General features: G+C 59.1%; 1 protein-coding gene across 3 annotated transcripts; it reads left to right on the forward strand.

The window, feature by feature from the left end:
• Window positions 1-1,630: 1,630 nt before the first annotated feature.
• Window positions 1,631-13,272, forward strand: CSRNP1 (cysteine and serine rich nuclear protein 1). Of its 3 annotated transcripts, none has more exons than XM_049628976.1 (5): window positions 1,631-1,794; window positions 8,134-8,384; window positions 10,972-11,231; window positions 11,742-12,056; window positions 12,140-13,272. In XM_049628976.1, exons 2-5 carry the CDS (start codon window positions 8,174-8,176, stop codon window positions 13,118-13,120), a joined length of 1,767 nt encoding a protein of 588 aa, XP_049484933.1. In that variant the 5' UTR covers window positions 1,631-1,794; window positions 8,134-8,173; the 3' UTR covers window positions 13,121-13,272. The 3 variants fall into 3 exon arrangements, with proteins under 3 accessions (XP_049484933.1, XP_049484931.1, XP_049484932.1); XM_049628974.1 differs by lacking the exon at window positions 1,631-1,794 and adding an exon at window positions 5,600-7,176; XM_049628975.1 differs by lacking the exon at window positions 1,631-1,794 and adding an exon at window positions 7,651-7,852.
• Window positions 13,273-14,020: the final 748 nt, after the last annotated feature.

Raw genomic sequence — 14,020 nt, forward strand, 5'->3', positions numbered from 1 at the left:
TTAGGTGTAGAAGGTGTAAAAGGCCACGTACACAGATTAGAGATGCCGAAATGGAGGAGCAAGGAAGGGAGTGGGGGGTGGGACCATGAAGAGACAGAGGCCAGGCTGCGAAGGTGGGCACAGGCCAGGTTATCTGGCCTTTGTAGGCCCCACAGAGTTGCGACTTCATCTTGAGGACACTGGGAAGCCACCGGAAGCTTGGTACCAGCGGTCCAGATACCTAGCGCACACAGGCGCACACTCAATGCATGCAGGAAGGACCAGGGCTGTAGGAAGCTTCCTTCAACCTGCTTTCCTCCCATTTTTCTTCCCCGGAAAGGTACAGGGCAGGTAGACCCCTTCTCCCCGGCTCTACATAAGCACCTGTGGCTCAAGAAGGACCTTCGCCATCATCTCCACCCCAGAGCCGTCCAGGCAGGAGAGGTCACCCCCACCCCCCACCTGGAGGAAGGTAGAAAGGAATCCCGAGGGTTGGGCTAGTCAGAGACAGCATTCATCTAGGACAGTCGGAGAAAAACCCAGAATGCAGCGGGAGCGGGACTGGAAAGGGGGAGGGTCAAGCTCCCACGAAGGCTCCCTGGAGGAGGCAGTGCAAGCCGAGACCTTAAAGGCGATGAGATTCTGGTAAGCGGCGGCGAGAAGGCAGAAAGGCATTCCAGGCGGGAGGAACGCCCTGTAGCAAAGGTGTGAAGGTAGAAACGCTCAAGGGACACGGGTGGTGGGTAAGGTTTGATCTGAGGTTGGGACGAAGGGTAGAGGATGGTCTCCCGGCCAGGACTCGCTGCGGGGGCATGCACACACTTTTCCCTGTGCAGTGATACAGGGAGAGTTGGCCCCTAGTCAGGGAAGGCCTTGGCGGGAGCAGAGAAGGCAGTGGGCCATGTTAAGTGGCTAGGGTCTGGCTCAGAAGAAATCCTTCTTCTTTTTTTTTTTTTTTAGGGAGGGATGGGATTGCGGGGCGCGGGGTGGGGGGCGAGGGAAGTTGTATCCAGGACCCCCGCCCCGGGTCAGTACTTCTGCAGGGTCTCTGGCCCCGGGGCCGAGGTGAAGGTCACGCCCACCGATTACCTCCTCCCCTCCCCCTCCCCCTCCCGGCCCAGGTTGGTCTCCAGTCACAGTTTACTTTTCCGGCGCATCTTGGGGGGGGGGGGGGGGGGGAGGGGGCAGAGGAAGGACGTTTAGATTGGACGATAGCAACTGGCTCAGGCAGGGTTGGGGTCAAGGCCTGGAAGGAGGCCTCGGCTCCGCCGCCGTCGCCGGGCGGCCTCCCGGACGCTCCGCGCCGCTCCGGGCCTCAGTCTACCCATCCGCGAACGGGGGCCGCGTGGCGAGGTGGGGATCCTCGCGACCCGGCTCCGCCGGCCGGGCGCGTCGGCGACCTCGGGAAACCGCGGGAGGGGGACAGGCGAGGGCGGCGGAGGGCCGAGGGCGCGGGGCGGTCGCGGCGGCCGCGCGGGGTCAGAGTCCGCAGGGAGGCCCCGCGGCCGCCGCGCCGGGCTCCGGGCGGGGGAGAGGCGGCGCCTCCGGGGCGGGGCTGCCGGGCGGCCTGGCGGGAGGCCGGGCGTGCGTCAGCGCTGCGAGCCCCGGAGTTTTCCACTGACGAGGAGGGCGGAGCGGCGGGCGGGGCCGGGCGCAGCCAGTCTCCCGCCGCCGCCGCCGCCGCCGGACGCTCAGAGAGAGGGGCGGCCGGGCCGACTGCGGCTCGGCGGAGCGCGCACGGGGTCGCGGCACCGGGGGCGTCCCCGGCCGGGACGCGGGTCGCATCGGTGCCCTTGGCGAGCGTCCGGATCGCAGGTGAGCACCGAGCAGCTGCGGGCCCGGCTGTCCGGGACGTCGGGGGGGGGGCGTCCCGCGGGGGGGGGGGGGGGGGGGGCTGCGCCCCTCCGGTCCCTGCCACTTGTCCCGCCGCCTCCCCGAGCGGGCACCGGGGCGGGGGGACGGCCCGGCCCGGCCCCTGACTGCGCGCCCGGCCGGCGTCCGGGGCGAGGAGGCGGGGAGGCGAGAGTGGCAGGTTTTCCGCTCCCCTCCCCCGCGCCACCGAGGGTACCCCGAGAAGTCGCGGCGCCCCGAGCTCAGTGCGGGTGACGGCCGAGCCCAGGTTGGCGCGGGCGGCTGGGTGACGGGGTGCGCGCGTCCACGGGAGAGTTTCCTTTTGACCCAGTTGCCTGAGAACTTTTCAGAAGTTCCTCGCGTGGCCGGAGCAGGTGACATTTGTCGCCTTCCTCCTCGGGCTCCCCCCGGGGGCGGGCGCCAGGGCTGCGGCGCGTGCCGTGCCCGGCGCCCCCGGCCAGCAGGGGTCAGGGAGGGAGTGGAGGGAAGAGCCAGAAGGAGTGAGGCTCTGTGAGTCACGGACCCCGGAGGGTGGGAGGGCGGAGGGAGGGAGGGAGGAGGGATTGTGTCGTGCGCTCACCTGTTTGTCAGTCACCGTCACACGCGGAGGCCACCGCTGTGAGTCACGGGCGCAGCCCCGCCGGACACCCGCGGGCACACGTAGGCTCTCTCCCACGCACTTCTCGGCTCCCCTGCACGTACTTCCCCCAGGTCCTCAGTTTCCCCGCCCCGGGGGCCCCTCCGCAGGCACGCACCTTTGGATGCCCTCGCCACAGCAGCCGGCACACGCTTAGGCACTCCTGCTCCCTGGCACAATCACACTCGTAGCCCCCACTCCTGACACGGAGGGACCCCCCCCAGCTCCGCGGCCCACGGCCCACCCCACACCTCCACGCCGATGGCTCACAGCCCTCTGGATGGGGCCTCCCCCGCTGGCCCCCTATCCTTGACATCACTGCCCTCTTCCACCTCCACATCCAGAGGTTACCGAGTCTATTCCCCTTTCTCCTGTGCCCTCCCTGTCCTGTCATCTCTCACCTAGCCCTGGCACCGGCCCAGCAGGTCACACCCCCTCCAGTCGGCGACTGAGCCATCTTTTTAAAATGCAAATCTGGTATATTGTCAACTCCCTTCTTAAACCCTGCTGAGGCTTCCAGTGCCCTGGGGCTAAAGCCTGTCCCGGCAGCCGGCTCCAGAAACCTGTCGCAGGATGCCCCCCCCCCCCCCCCTCGGCTGTGCCCCCCTCTGGAGCTCTTTCTACTTCCTTTCCTCCCAGAGACTGTTTTTACCCTCAGCTTTGCCCCTCCTGCCCCACATCGCCTCAGACCTGCATTCCCAGCGCTCACCACCGTTTTGTAACTACACAGTCCTTGCCACTGAATTCAAAAGCTGGGAGAGTGCAGCCAGTGTAGGTCTTGCTGTCCCTGTGTGCCCGAGTGCCTGACACTGCGCCTGGCATCTTATAGGAGCTCAATAAATGTTTGTTGAATGAATGAATGAACGAATGAATGAGAACGAAGGAGGCCCTGCTCAGCTGTCAGGTACAATTTCCCTTCTGCAGGAGCAGTTGCCTTCTGTAGCCAGCAAACATTTGGCACCTACCCAGTGCCAGGCTCTGGAGGCCAAGGCTGAGGAACCGTGCCCTCCCCCCCCTCCCCCCCCCCCATCACTTTCAGAGGGATGGGGGGGGAGGGGTGTGCTAAGGCTTCCCTTCTGCCCTCTTTGTGCTGCCCAGGTTGTTTTCCTAGCCAATCCCAGTGAGGGCCAGAGGGACTCAGGGGTGCCCTCCCCTTGTCCCAGGAAGTAGCTCCTGAGAGTCTGGGGTCGTGTGCCCCCAGGTGTTGGGGGTACTGGCCTGACCAAGGCCTGGGGCTCTGAGGTTAAAGGACATAATTCTTCAGATTCCCAGAGGAGGATAGGGCCAGCACAAGGTGCCCTCTCCCCAATACCAGCTGTGGTCGGGGGTTGGGGCACTGGGACTAACGAGTGGCACAGAGAAGTTGATGAGACTTCCCAGAGGCCCTGAGATACCCCCTGACCCCCAACGAGCCTTTGTTTGCCTGCTGCCCAGGCTGAGGCGGCCTTCCCTGGGTTCACATAGTGTGGCCTGAATGTGTAGATAGTTGTGGGTAGTAGAGTGGGGAAGTGTCACCCCTTCGTCCTGAGCTGTCAACTCCTGTGTGTGGTGACAGGAGGGTGGCCTGATTCTCAGGGCCCAGGCAGATCCCGGAAGAAGCCTGGCTGTCTTTGATTCAGAGCCTGCCTCTGGGGCTCCTGGGGGTGTGGTGTTTCTGTCTGAGCCAGCTCCTGGGAATCGCTTCTCCTTCCCCCGGGACCCTAGGATGGGGGCTGTGTTCACCCTGGGAACAGTGCCATGGTTGGGATCTTGATTCCTGGGTAGCTGCTGAGGGCCCCTCCCCCCTCCTCTGACTCACTGTCTGACACTTTTCTTGGACTCTTTCACTATCTTTCATTCCTTTCTCTGACTTGGCCTGTCCTTGTCTCTGGCTGTCTTCTTGTCTCATCTCCTGCCTCTGGATTCCCAGGTGGGACAGGGAGGCACTGAGATCCAAGGGCTGTCCCCTCTCCCTCCACCCCAGGGGAGCGTCAGGGACTTTGCGGGTGTGCAGATCCTGGGGGGGGAGGGTCACCCCTAGAATGGACAGTGTGGCGGGAGCTTATCTGTGTCCCTGTTTCCCCGTCTGCAGCCTTGGAGCCTCTAACCCCCTCACCTTGAGTTCCCATTCTGTAGACAAGCCTGAGGCAGAACCAGGGTGTCAGGCTTAAACCTGCTTCCTTGATATCTATTTGTTTACTTCTGGGGAACAGGGAGCCTCCTGAGATGCCTGTTTGGCACCTGTCTGCAGCCAATGCTTTTTAACTCCCAGAACCACTCCCTTCTGTGGCTCAAACCCTCTGGTGCAGGCTGGGGAGTGGGCATGGCACCCCCCGCCCCCCTCCCCGCCCCGACTGACTGTGACAGGACCAGGAGATCACTCTGAGCAGTCACCCCTCAGAGGTCCACCTCTGCTAGAGGTGCCTTCTCTATGCCAGGCTGTTCTAGGCATGGGCACAGTAATGGCCAGGCAGAGAGGCCGTCAGCCTGGTGTGAGGGAGGGGCGGTGAGACCATAGCGAGACTGTGAGAGAAGGGCCCAAATAGGGGAATCCCAGGGCCCGTGGGAGCCCAGAGAGGCATATAGTCAGGAGTGAGGGGTGGAGGTTTCAGGGAGGCCCTCTTGGAAATGACTATTAAAGGAGAGCGAGGCTGGGTTCCAGCTTGTGCAAAGGCCAGGAGGCGGGCAGGTCATGGCAATTAGGGAAACTGCAAGTTCAGCTGGAATATAGTGAGGGGAGGGTGGGGAAGCAGGAGCCAAGCCTGCCTCAGCCTCTCGTGGAATTCTAGGCTTGATCCTAAGGGCCAGCTTTCCTCAGCATGGGGGTGGCAGGGAGCCATGTGGTTTAGGAAGACCACTCTGGCTGCAGGGGGGTGACAGGAGCAGAGGCAGGGGACATTGGGCAGTAGCAGTGGGGACAGAGGCATAAGGGTAATAAACTTTTAAAGGTGAAGGAGACATACATAAAATGCATAAAGCCTATGAATCCCACGTGTACAGTTAGGTGAATTTTTAGTTTTAGACATTCATGGGACCCCCAGCTAGGTCAGCACAGAATGTTTCGAGAGGATGCCACCCCCCCCCCCCCCCGGGGGGTTTTTTCCTCCCCCCCCCCCCCCCCCCCCCCCCCCCATTCTGACTTGTACCATCACTGATTGGGTTTGCCTTTCCTTGAACTTCATTCCCGTGTATTCTTGTGTCTGGCTCCTTTCATTCCACATGACATCATTGAGATTCACATGTGTGTATCGAGGAGCTCGTTTTTCTCACAGTTCGGAATGACATATTCACTAAGCACTTACTGCCGGTCTAAGAACTTGGCATGCATGGATTCACGTAAACCTCCCAACCCTAGGAGGTTTGAAGGCCAAGAACCGGAGAAACGGAGAGCCTGAGGACCTTGACTGGGGTCACGCGATCAAGTAATAGCCAAGCCAGGGTTCAAATGCAGGCAGTCTGGTTCTGGAGCCAAGGTTCTTAACACTGTGCCGATGGCCCCCCCAGCGCCGTGTCTGTGCCTAGCCTTGCGTGCGCGAAGTGAGCTAGTGTGCGCTTGGAGGGCTGGGCGCCTGGATGTGGCCGGAGGGAGCGGGAGGAAGGAGTGGAGTGAGGACGGCTGCAGGTTTCTGGCTTGAGTAACTGGGTGGGTGGCAGTGCCGTTACTAAGATAGGGAACACAGGAAGAGGAACAGATGGCATGGGGGGTGGGGAACAGAGACAAGGGGTTCGATTTGGGGCCTATGGAATTCTATGTTTCTAAGGGACGGCCAGGCACAGATAAAAAGCGGGCATTTGGTTTTGGCGGGGGGTGGGCCTGGGGCTTGGGCATGTGATTAGGCTTCGGCACCCTGTGGACAGCATCTGGGGTTTGGGAAAGGATGGGGTCTCCCAGCGGGGCCGGTAGGGGCAGGCTGTGTGGGTATGCTCTGTCTGTGTGTGTTTCTGTGTGTGTCTGGGGGCTGCACGTGTATGTATGTGTGTGCCTGGCTCCGGGTCATGAGTTTCCCCATCTCCTGGGAGAGCCTGCAGGTCAGCTGGGAGCTGCGTTGTTTTTGTTTGTGGTTTTGCAGGGGGTGGGGTGGGGGGGGCGCCCAGCCTGAGAAACTCCCCGCTGAGAAGCCCCCGGAAGCACCTGTGCGTTCTCTTCCCCTGGCCCAGTGTGAACGAAAGGTTAGCAAGGAGGGGGGTTTCTCTTGCTTGTCTCATGCCTGCGGGGAGAGGCTGCCCCGGGGACGAATTTTATCCGGCAAGTCCGCCGACCGCGGACCCCCTAGGTCTGGGATCCAGACACTTTGTGGTAGGCTCGGCAAAAGGGGACAGGGGCCTTTCGAAAGGACACCTGAGTAGGGGAGATCGGCAGCCTTCTGGTTGGTTTTTCCTGTTCTCATTTCCTGTGATGGCAGTGGGGGAGGGGCTCCCCAGCACTGGGGCCTCTGCATCGTTTCCCCTTCCTCCTGGTGACCTCCTGGGGCCCAGGCCTGAGCACTGTAGGACACAGACAAGGTACAAGGTAGCCCAGCCCTCAGGACTGAGTCCTTTGGGGACTGCCAAGGGTGGCCGAGGCATTTAGGGGAAGGAGCCCCAAGTCCAGTCCCCTTACCCGAGGCCAGCCAGGCTGTGGGAGGCTCTGTGGTTGAGACCCTCCAAAGGGGAAGACACAGTAAGCTCTGTGTCCTGACGTGGCCCATGTCACCAAGCTACAAACAGGAGAGAGTGGAACATCTTGACCGGTCAGTTTCACTAAGAGTTGTGTGTGTGGTTGGTTGGTGGGTTGGTTTGTTTGTTTGTTTGTTTCAAGGGGAAACAAACAATCTCCATAGGAAGTTAAGCCAAACAAACGGGGTTAGATATTGGAGGAGAGACACCATGTAGATGGGTTTTTAAAAGCAAAACAGGAGTTGTTAGAGAAACACGAAGCACGGCCAGGCCTGGAGACAGGGGACTTCGGTGGGGCGGGGGTTTCTGAGGGAAAGTCTGAGCGGCTCTGTCACAGGAGAGGAGGGGCTCTGGAAAGTCCTGTGTCTGGGAATCGGGGCCAGTGTCAAAGCCAGCCTGTTTCCCCGAGTGCCCTGGTCAACCTGGCCCCGGAGAGGGAGAGGGAGAGGGAGAGGGAGTCTGTGTGTGTGTGTGCAGGGTGGTGTGTCGGTGGGTGTGCAGGGGCAGCCGGTGGTGGAGGAGGAGGAGGAGGAGGAGGAGGAGGAGGAGGAGGAAGAGGAGGAAGCAAAGCCACCATACAGGGCTGTGCGGGCTGTGGCAGACGGCCTCACACACACAAAGGCACACAGATGCGAGCCGTGTGAATCAGCCAGCCAGTGAGTCAGCCCCCAGGATTCCTGTCGGGGAATGAGCGAGGCCGGGCTGAGGTCTGCCGGTCCATCTGTCGGTCTGGTGTATGCATGTGTGTAGGTGGGTCGTGGGAGGTAGCGGGGAAGGTGCCTGGTGGTGTCCTGGGAAGGCGTTTGGGCAGCGGTGGTGGGAGTCTGCAAGCGCCAGGAGGAGGCCTTGGCCCTCAGCGCCTGCGCTGGTGGAAGGAAGCCTCCTGGAGCCGGGCCCCCGGGCCCCCTGCACACAGAGTCGAGGGGGCGGCCCGGGACACCTCGGAGGGCAAGGGGAGCGGGGATCGTGGCCGGGCGCCCCACCGCCTGCCCTCAGGCCTGCCGCTGAGAGCGCTCTCCTTTCCGTTCCAGGCCATCCGTGCCCAAAGCCCAGAGTACCCCCAGTGCCACCATGACTGGGCCGCTAAAGAGGAAGTTTGACCAGCTGGATGAGGACTCCTCCTCGCTCTGCTCCTCTTCCTCCTCCTTGTCCTCGGGCCGCCGTTCTGGCTCCTGCTCCCCGAGCTCTTCCGTCTCCCTGGCCTGGGACTCAGATGAGGAGAGCCCCTGGGATCAGATACCCCTGCCTGACCGTGACTTCTGTGGCCCCCGGAGTTTCACCCGTGAGTCTCCCCCCGCCCCCCTTCCCGGGAACCACCACACCCCTTCATCCTTCCTGAAGATGAAATTGGGAGGCCCGCCTTGTCCCCCGACAGAGCCATTCTGGCCCCTGGAGGTCATGTCCCCGTGGCTTTGGCTCCCCACCTTGTCCACTTCCCGTAATACAGTGGTTACTCAGGAATGCCCTCTGTCCAGAGGCACCGGGGCCCGGCTAGATTCACCTTTGACCTTGGGACTCCCTGCTTAGAAGTCCTGCCGGGCAGGACGGAGCTCCTCACTGTGGCCCTCGGGCCCTCCGGCTGCAGCTCCTCCCTTCTGTTCCAGTTTCGTTTCTCCAGCTTGCACACCCTGTCCTACCTACGGAACCACCGGAGTCCCACGCCCCACACTTCTGCACTGCGGGGCCTGTCAGGCCGGTCCCTCTCCTGTCAGAATGCTGTTTGGCTTTGCCTGAACATAGTGGATAGGTTTCTTTCCCCCAGTTATTTTTCAAGCTGGCATAATTTTGATTTCGAACTGACAAAGCCCTAAAGCAGTATTCCTCAACCTTGTTTTCCATTATTATTGCCCCCAACCCTAAGGAGCCTTTTTAGACATATTTTTCTTTCTTTTTTAATTTCTTTTTGTTTTGTATATATTTTTTCATTTTTTTTTATTTTTTTTTTGTTTTGTATATATTTTTTCATTTTATTTATTTATTTATTTATTTATTTATTTTATTATTATTTTTTTTAACATTTTTACATGTTTTTATTTATTTTTGAGACAGAGAGAGGCAGAGCATGAGCAGGGGAGGGGCAGGGAGAGAGGGAGACACAGAATCTGAAACAGGCTCCAGGCTCTGTCAGCACAGAGCCCGACTCGGGGCTTGAACTCACAGGGTGTGAGATCATGACCTGAGCTGAAGTCGGACGCTTAACCGACTGAGCCACCCAGCTGCCCCTCATTTTATTTATTTTTTTAGAGAGAGAGCAGGGGAGAGGGACAGAGGGGGAAAGAGAGAACCTGAAGCAGGCTCCGCATTCCGCGAGGAGCCCGACGCGGAGCTCGATCTCATGACCATGAGATCATGATCTGAGCTGAAATCAAGAGTCAGACACTCAACCCACTGAGCCACCCAGGCAGCCCTAGACATAGTTTTCCTAATTATGACATTCCTGCCATGACATTTTAATACCTCAGATATGGTGTCTTTGTTTATGTACTTGTTGTACATCTTTATATTATACTAGAAAAAGAGTATGATTTGTAGCACATAGAATCTAACAGTATGTTGACTAAACTCCTGTAGGTTTATTGGAAATACAAGAATGGCTTAATATTATAAATATAAAATATAAAATACTATAAAATCCGGTTTTATACTTTTATAGTTTACTATAAAATATAGGAGCCACTGTAGATGTTGAAGGACATTTGATAAAAATGTCATGTTCCTTCTGGATAAGACCCTTGATAAAGTAGCAATAAATGGATGCTACCTTACATGATTAAAAAATATGTGTCTCAACCCAAAAAGCTGGCATTCTGATTAATGAGGAAATATTAGAAGCAGTCCAACTAAAGAAAGAGATGGGGACGCTGTCACCACTGGTAGTTAGCATTGTTCAGTAAGTACTCGCCAGTTAGCAGAGAGGATGAGAATTCTATATATTGGATTGAGACAGACAAAATAATATATTGCGTGGAAATACATGAAATTGCCAGTATTCAACTGCTTTATGATTCTGCCTATGGTTCAGCCTAATAAAAAGGAACGGTATACCAATGTGTGTACAGAAGATACCAAATACGTAGCTTACTACCCAGTATACAATCCATAATTTAGAAAGGTAATCCCAAATAATAGCCTTTCTAAGTGTGCTCCAAAATGCAGAAGCTATAAAGGAAAAGATCAATATATTTTTAATTATGTAGCCTTAAAAGTTATTTTATAAAATGCCTTGGACAAAAATAAAAGACTAAAGGGGCGCGAGGGTGGCTCAGTTGGTCAAGCATCCCACTTCAGCTCAGGTCGTGATTCCCGGAGTCCGGCTCTGTGCTGATAGCTCAGAGCCTGGAGCTTGCTTCGGATTGTGTCGCCCTCTCTCTCTCTCTCTCTCTCTCTGTGCCCCTCCCCCTCTCATGCTCTGTTTCCCTCCGTCTCTCAAAATGAATAAACATTTTCTTTAAAATAAATAAATAAATATTAAAAGGCTAAAATATTTGCACAGATAGGCTAGATGATTACTGTCTCTAATGTCATATATAAAGAGCTCCTGCAAATCAATACAAAACTACAGAAAACTGCATAAGGAACCTATAAATGGCTAATAAAGATGGGAAAGATGCTTAATGTCACCAAATGCTCTCATTTGGACTGGTAAATAACAGTAAGCCCATGGTGACCTAGGAGTGGCGTTCAAATGTACCAGCTCTCATCCCAGCCAGGCTGGCTCCATTTCTCCAGATCCGTTCGGATCCATTGCTTTCTTTGGGCTAGGAGATCGGAGGGGGAGTGTGAGGAGAGGCAGCTCGCCATCTTCCTGGAGGTTAAGCCGTCCCTCACGGAGAACTAATGCCCTGCCCCTTCCCTCCCTGCCTTTCCAGCCCTGTCCATCCTGAAGAGGGCGCCCCGGAAGCGCCCAGGCCGCGTTGCCTTCGATGGCATCACCGTCTTCTACTTTCCTCGGTGTCAGGGCTTCACCAGCGTGCCCAGCCGCGGTGGCTGCACTCTGGGTATGGCCCCCCGCCACAGCGCCTGCCGCCGCTTCTCCTTGGCCGAGTTTGCACAGGAGCAAGCCCGGGCTCGGCGGGAGAAACTGCGCCTGCGCTTGAAGGAGGAGAAGCTGGAAGCCCTGCGATGGAAGGTAGGGAGACCCGCGCCTGGGCAGCTTCTCAAGTCCTGGCCGTGAGGGGGCGGGGCCTCCGGGGTGGGAGCCCGGGTGCTCATTATATATTTGGGGAAAGAGGCCCCTGGGGCCAGTGTTGCTCGGCCAGGGCCTGTCGCCTGCATTATCTGCAGAGTGGGGTGTGGGAGGGCCTGTTTGCTGCAGGGGTTGGGGGCACGGCGCCGGGAGCTGTCTGGGGGTGGGGGGCGCCAGGAGCATTGCAGGGAGGGCGGGAATCTGGAGTTGATGTGACCCTGGGGGTCATTGTGTCTGGCCGGTTGATGGTTGGGTGGGTTTGTCCATGGACTGGGGAATGACAGGAACGGGAAATCTCTGCAAATGCCCCGAAGGCAGTGTTCTTGGCCTCCCAGCTCACTGTGGTATCTATGGTGCCCCACCCAGAGCGCTTGTCGGGTGACCGATGGCCGTGGGTGGGGGCAGAGACCCCCGTCTGTCCCTCACATCCCTCCTCTCTCCCATTGGATACAGCTCACGGAGGCTGGCGTACCCGAGACGGAGGCCGGCCTGCCACTCACAGTGGACGCGATCGATGATGCCTCCGTGGAGGAGGACTTGGCTGTGGCCGTGGCCGGTGGCCGGTTGGAGGAAATGACCTTCCTACAGCCCTATCCGGCCCGGCGCCGGCGGGCTCTGCTGCGGGCTGCCGGAGTGCGGAGGATCGATCGCGAGGAGAAGCGGGAGCTGCAGGCCGTGCGCCAGTCCCGCGAGGACTGTGGCTGTCGCTGTGACCGGGTCTGTGACCCCGAGACCTGCAGCTGCAGCCTGGCGGGCATCAAGTGCCAGGTGTGGGCCGGGGAGGGAGGCCCGAGCGCAGGGGCTTGTCTGGGCTCGGCGGGACCCTGTCTCACGCTCTGCTCTCTCTGCAGATGGACCACACCGCGTTCCCCTGCGGCTGCTGCCGGGAGGGCTGTGCGAACCCCAAGGGCCGCGTGGAATTTAATCAGGCACGGGTGCAGACCCATTTCATCCACACGCTCACCCGCCTGCAGCTGGAGCAGGGGGCTGAGAGCCTGGGGGAGCTGGAGGCTCCTGCTCAGGGCGGCCCAGCCAGCCCCGGTGAGCAGGCGCTGGCTCCCACTTTCCCGCCGGCCAAGCCCCCCGCGAGCAGCGAGCTGGGAGACGACAGCTGTAGCAGTGACATGACCGACTCCTCCACAGCTTCAGGCTCGAGCGAGGCCCCCAGCGGCCCCCCTCGCCCAGCCCTGCCCGGCCCCGGCTTCCAGCCTGACATGGATGATGACAGCCTGGCCCGGGTCCTGAGTTTCAGTGACTCGGACCTGGGAGGAGAGGAGGAGGAGGAGGAGGAAGGGGGAGTGGGGACCCTCGACAACCTCAGCTGCTTCCACCCAGCTGACATCTTTGGGACTGGTGACCCCGGTGGCCCAGCCAGCTGGACCCACAGCTATTCCAGCTCCAGCCTCACGTCAGGCATCCTGGATGAAAATGCCAACCTGGATGCCAGCTTCTTCCTAAACGGTGGCCTTGAAGGGTTGGGAGAAGGCAGCCTCCCGGGCACCTCGGTGCCGCCCAGCTCGGACGCTGGCCAGAGCAACTCCGTGGACCTCAGCTTGTCTTCCTGCGACTCCTTCGAGCTGCTCCAGGCCCTGCCAGACTACAGTCTGGGGCCTCACTACACCTCCCGGACGCTGTGCGACAGCCTGGACAACCTCGAGGCACCCTACTTCCCCTTGCCTGCCTTCTCTCCGCCTGGGGACGCCGGCTCTTGCTTCCTGGAGTCCGTCATGGGCTTGCCTGACTCAGCCGCCGAGGCCCTGGCTCCCTTCATAGACAGCCAGTTGCTTGAGGACACCGCCCCGGCGTCTCTGGTGGAGCCTGTGCCCGTGTAAGGCCCCGGGGTACCTTGTCACGGCCCCAAGAGCCCCGTTGCTGCTTTGTTGTAATTTGGGGGCTCCCTGAGGCCTGTAGGTAAGGGTCTCCCGTTGGCTGGCTCGCCCGTGCAGGCACTCCTGATTTTTGTGCAACACTCTGGATTGATTTATTTATTTTTGTAAGTTTCTGTGCCGAAGAGAGGGCGGGGAGGGGGCCTTCCCTTTCCGCCACCCTGCTCCCCCGCCCCCCAAGCCCACACAGTCTCTCCTTCCACTTCCACGGTGTGCGTGCCAGGAACAGGAGGACGTAAGCCTTCCCTGGAGCTTCGCAGACCCCTTTTCGGTCTCGTATGATGTTCCTTAGCCCAAAGACAGCAAGACAGGGCAGCAGTCAGCCACTTCTTATGGCTTCTCCTGCCATCCTGAGCCCCAGACCCATGGGTGGCTGCGTTCTCTGGACTGTAAAGACTATAATTTATTTCCATAATTTATTTGGAGACTAGGAGGTGTAGGCCTCTCCCCTCTGGCTGGCGGGCAATGCTGGGGTTGGGGTGGGACACAGACCCCCGTGAGTCCCTTTTGCCTTGTGGTCCTATATCCCTGCCCTTCCTGGGCTTTGGTATAAACCAGGTGTGGATTTGGGCCCTGTGGTCTGCTGTGGCAGCTGCCTGGCCCCGGGTGGCTGAGGACAGCGTCCAGGCAGGGGGCTGGGTGGGGCTGACCAACCGTGACCAAAACCTGCCCCACACGGCCTCCTCTTCCTGTCCTCTGCCATATCTTCCTCCTCCCCAAAGGTCACAGCCTTCATTCTGGGCCCATCAATGTAGAAGGGAAGCAGGAATCCCCAGCGAGGGCAAGGGGCTAGCCTCGGGGCCCGCAGCACGCCCCTGACCACTATCTCAGGGCTTTCTGGGCACC

The sequence above is a fragment of the Panthera uncia genome, chromosome C2 (assembly GCF_023721935.1).
Source record: "Panthera uncia isolate 11264 chromosome C2, Puncia_PCG_1.0, whole genome shotgun sequence".
Lineage (NCBI taxonomy): Eukaryota > Metazoa > Chordata > Mammalia > Carnivora > Felidae > Panthera > Panthera uncia.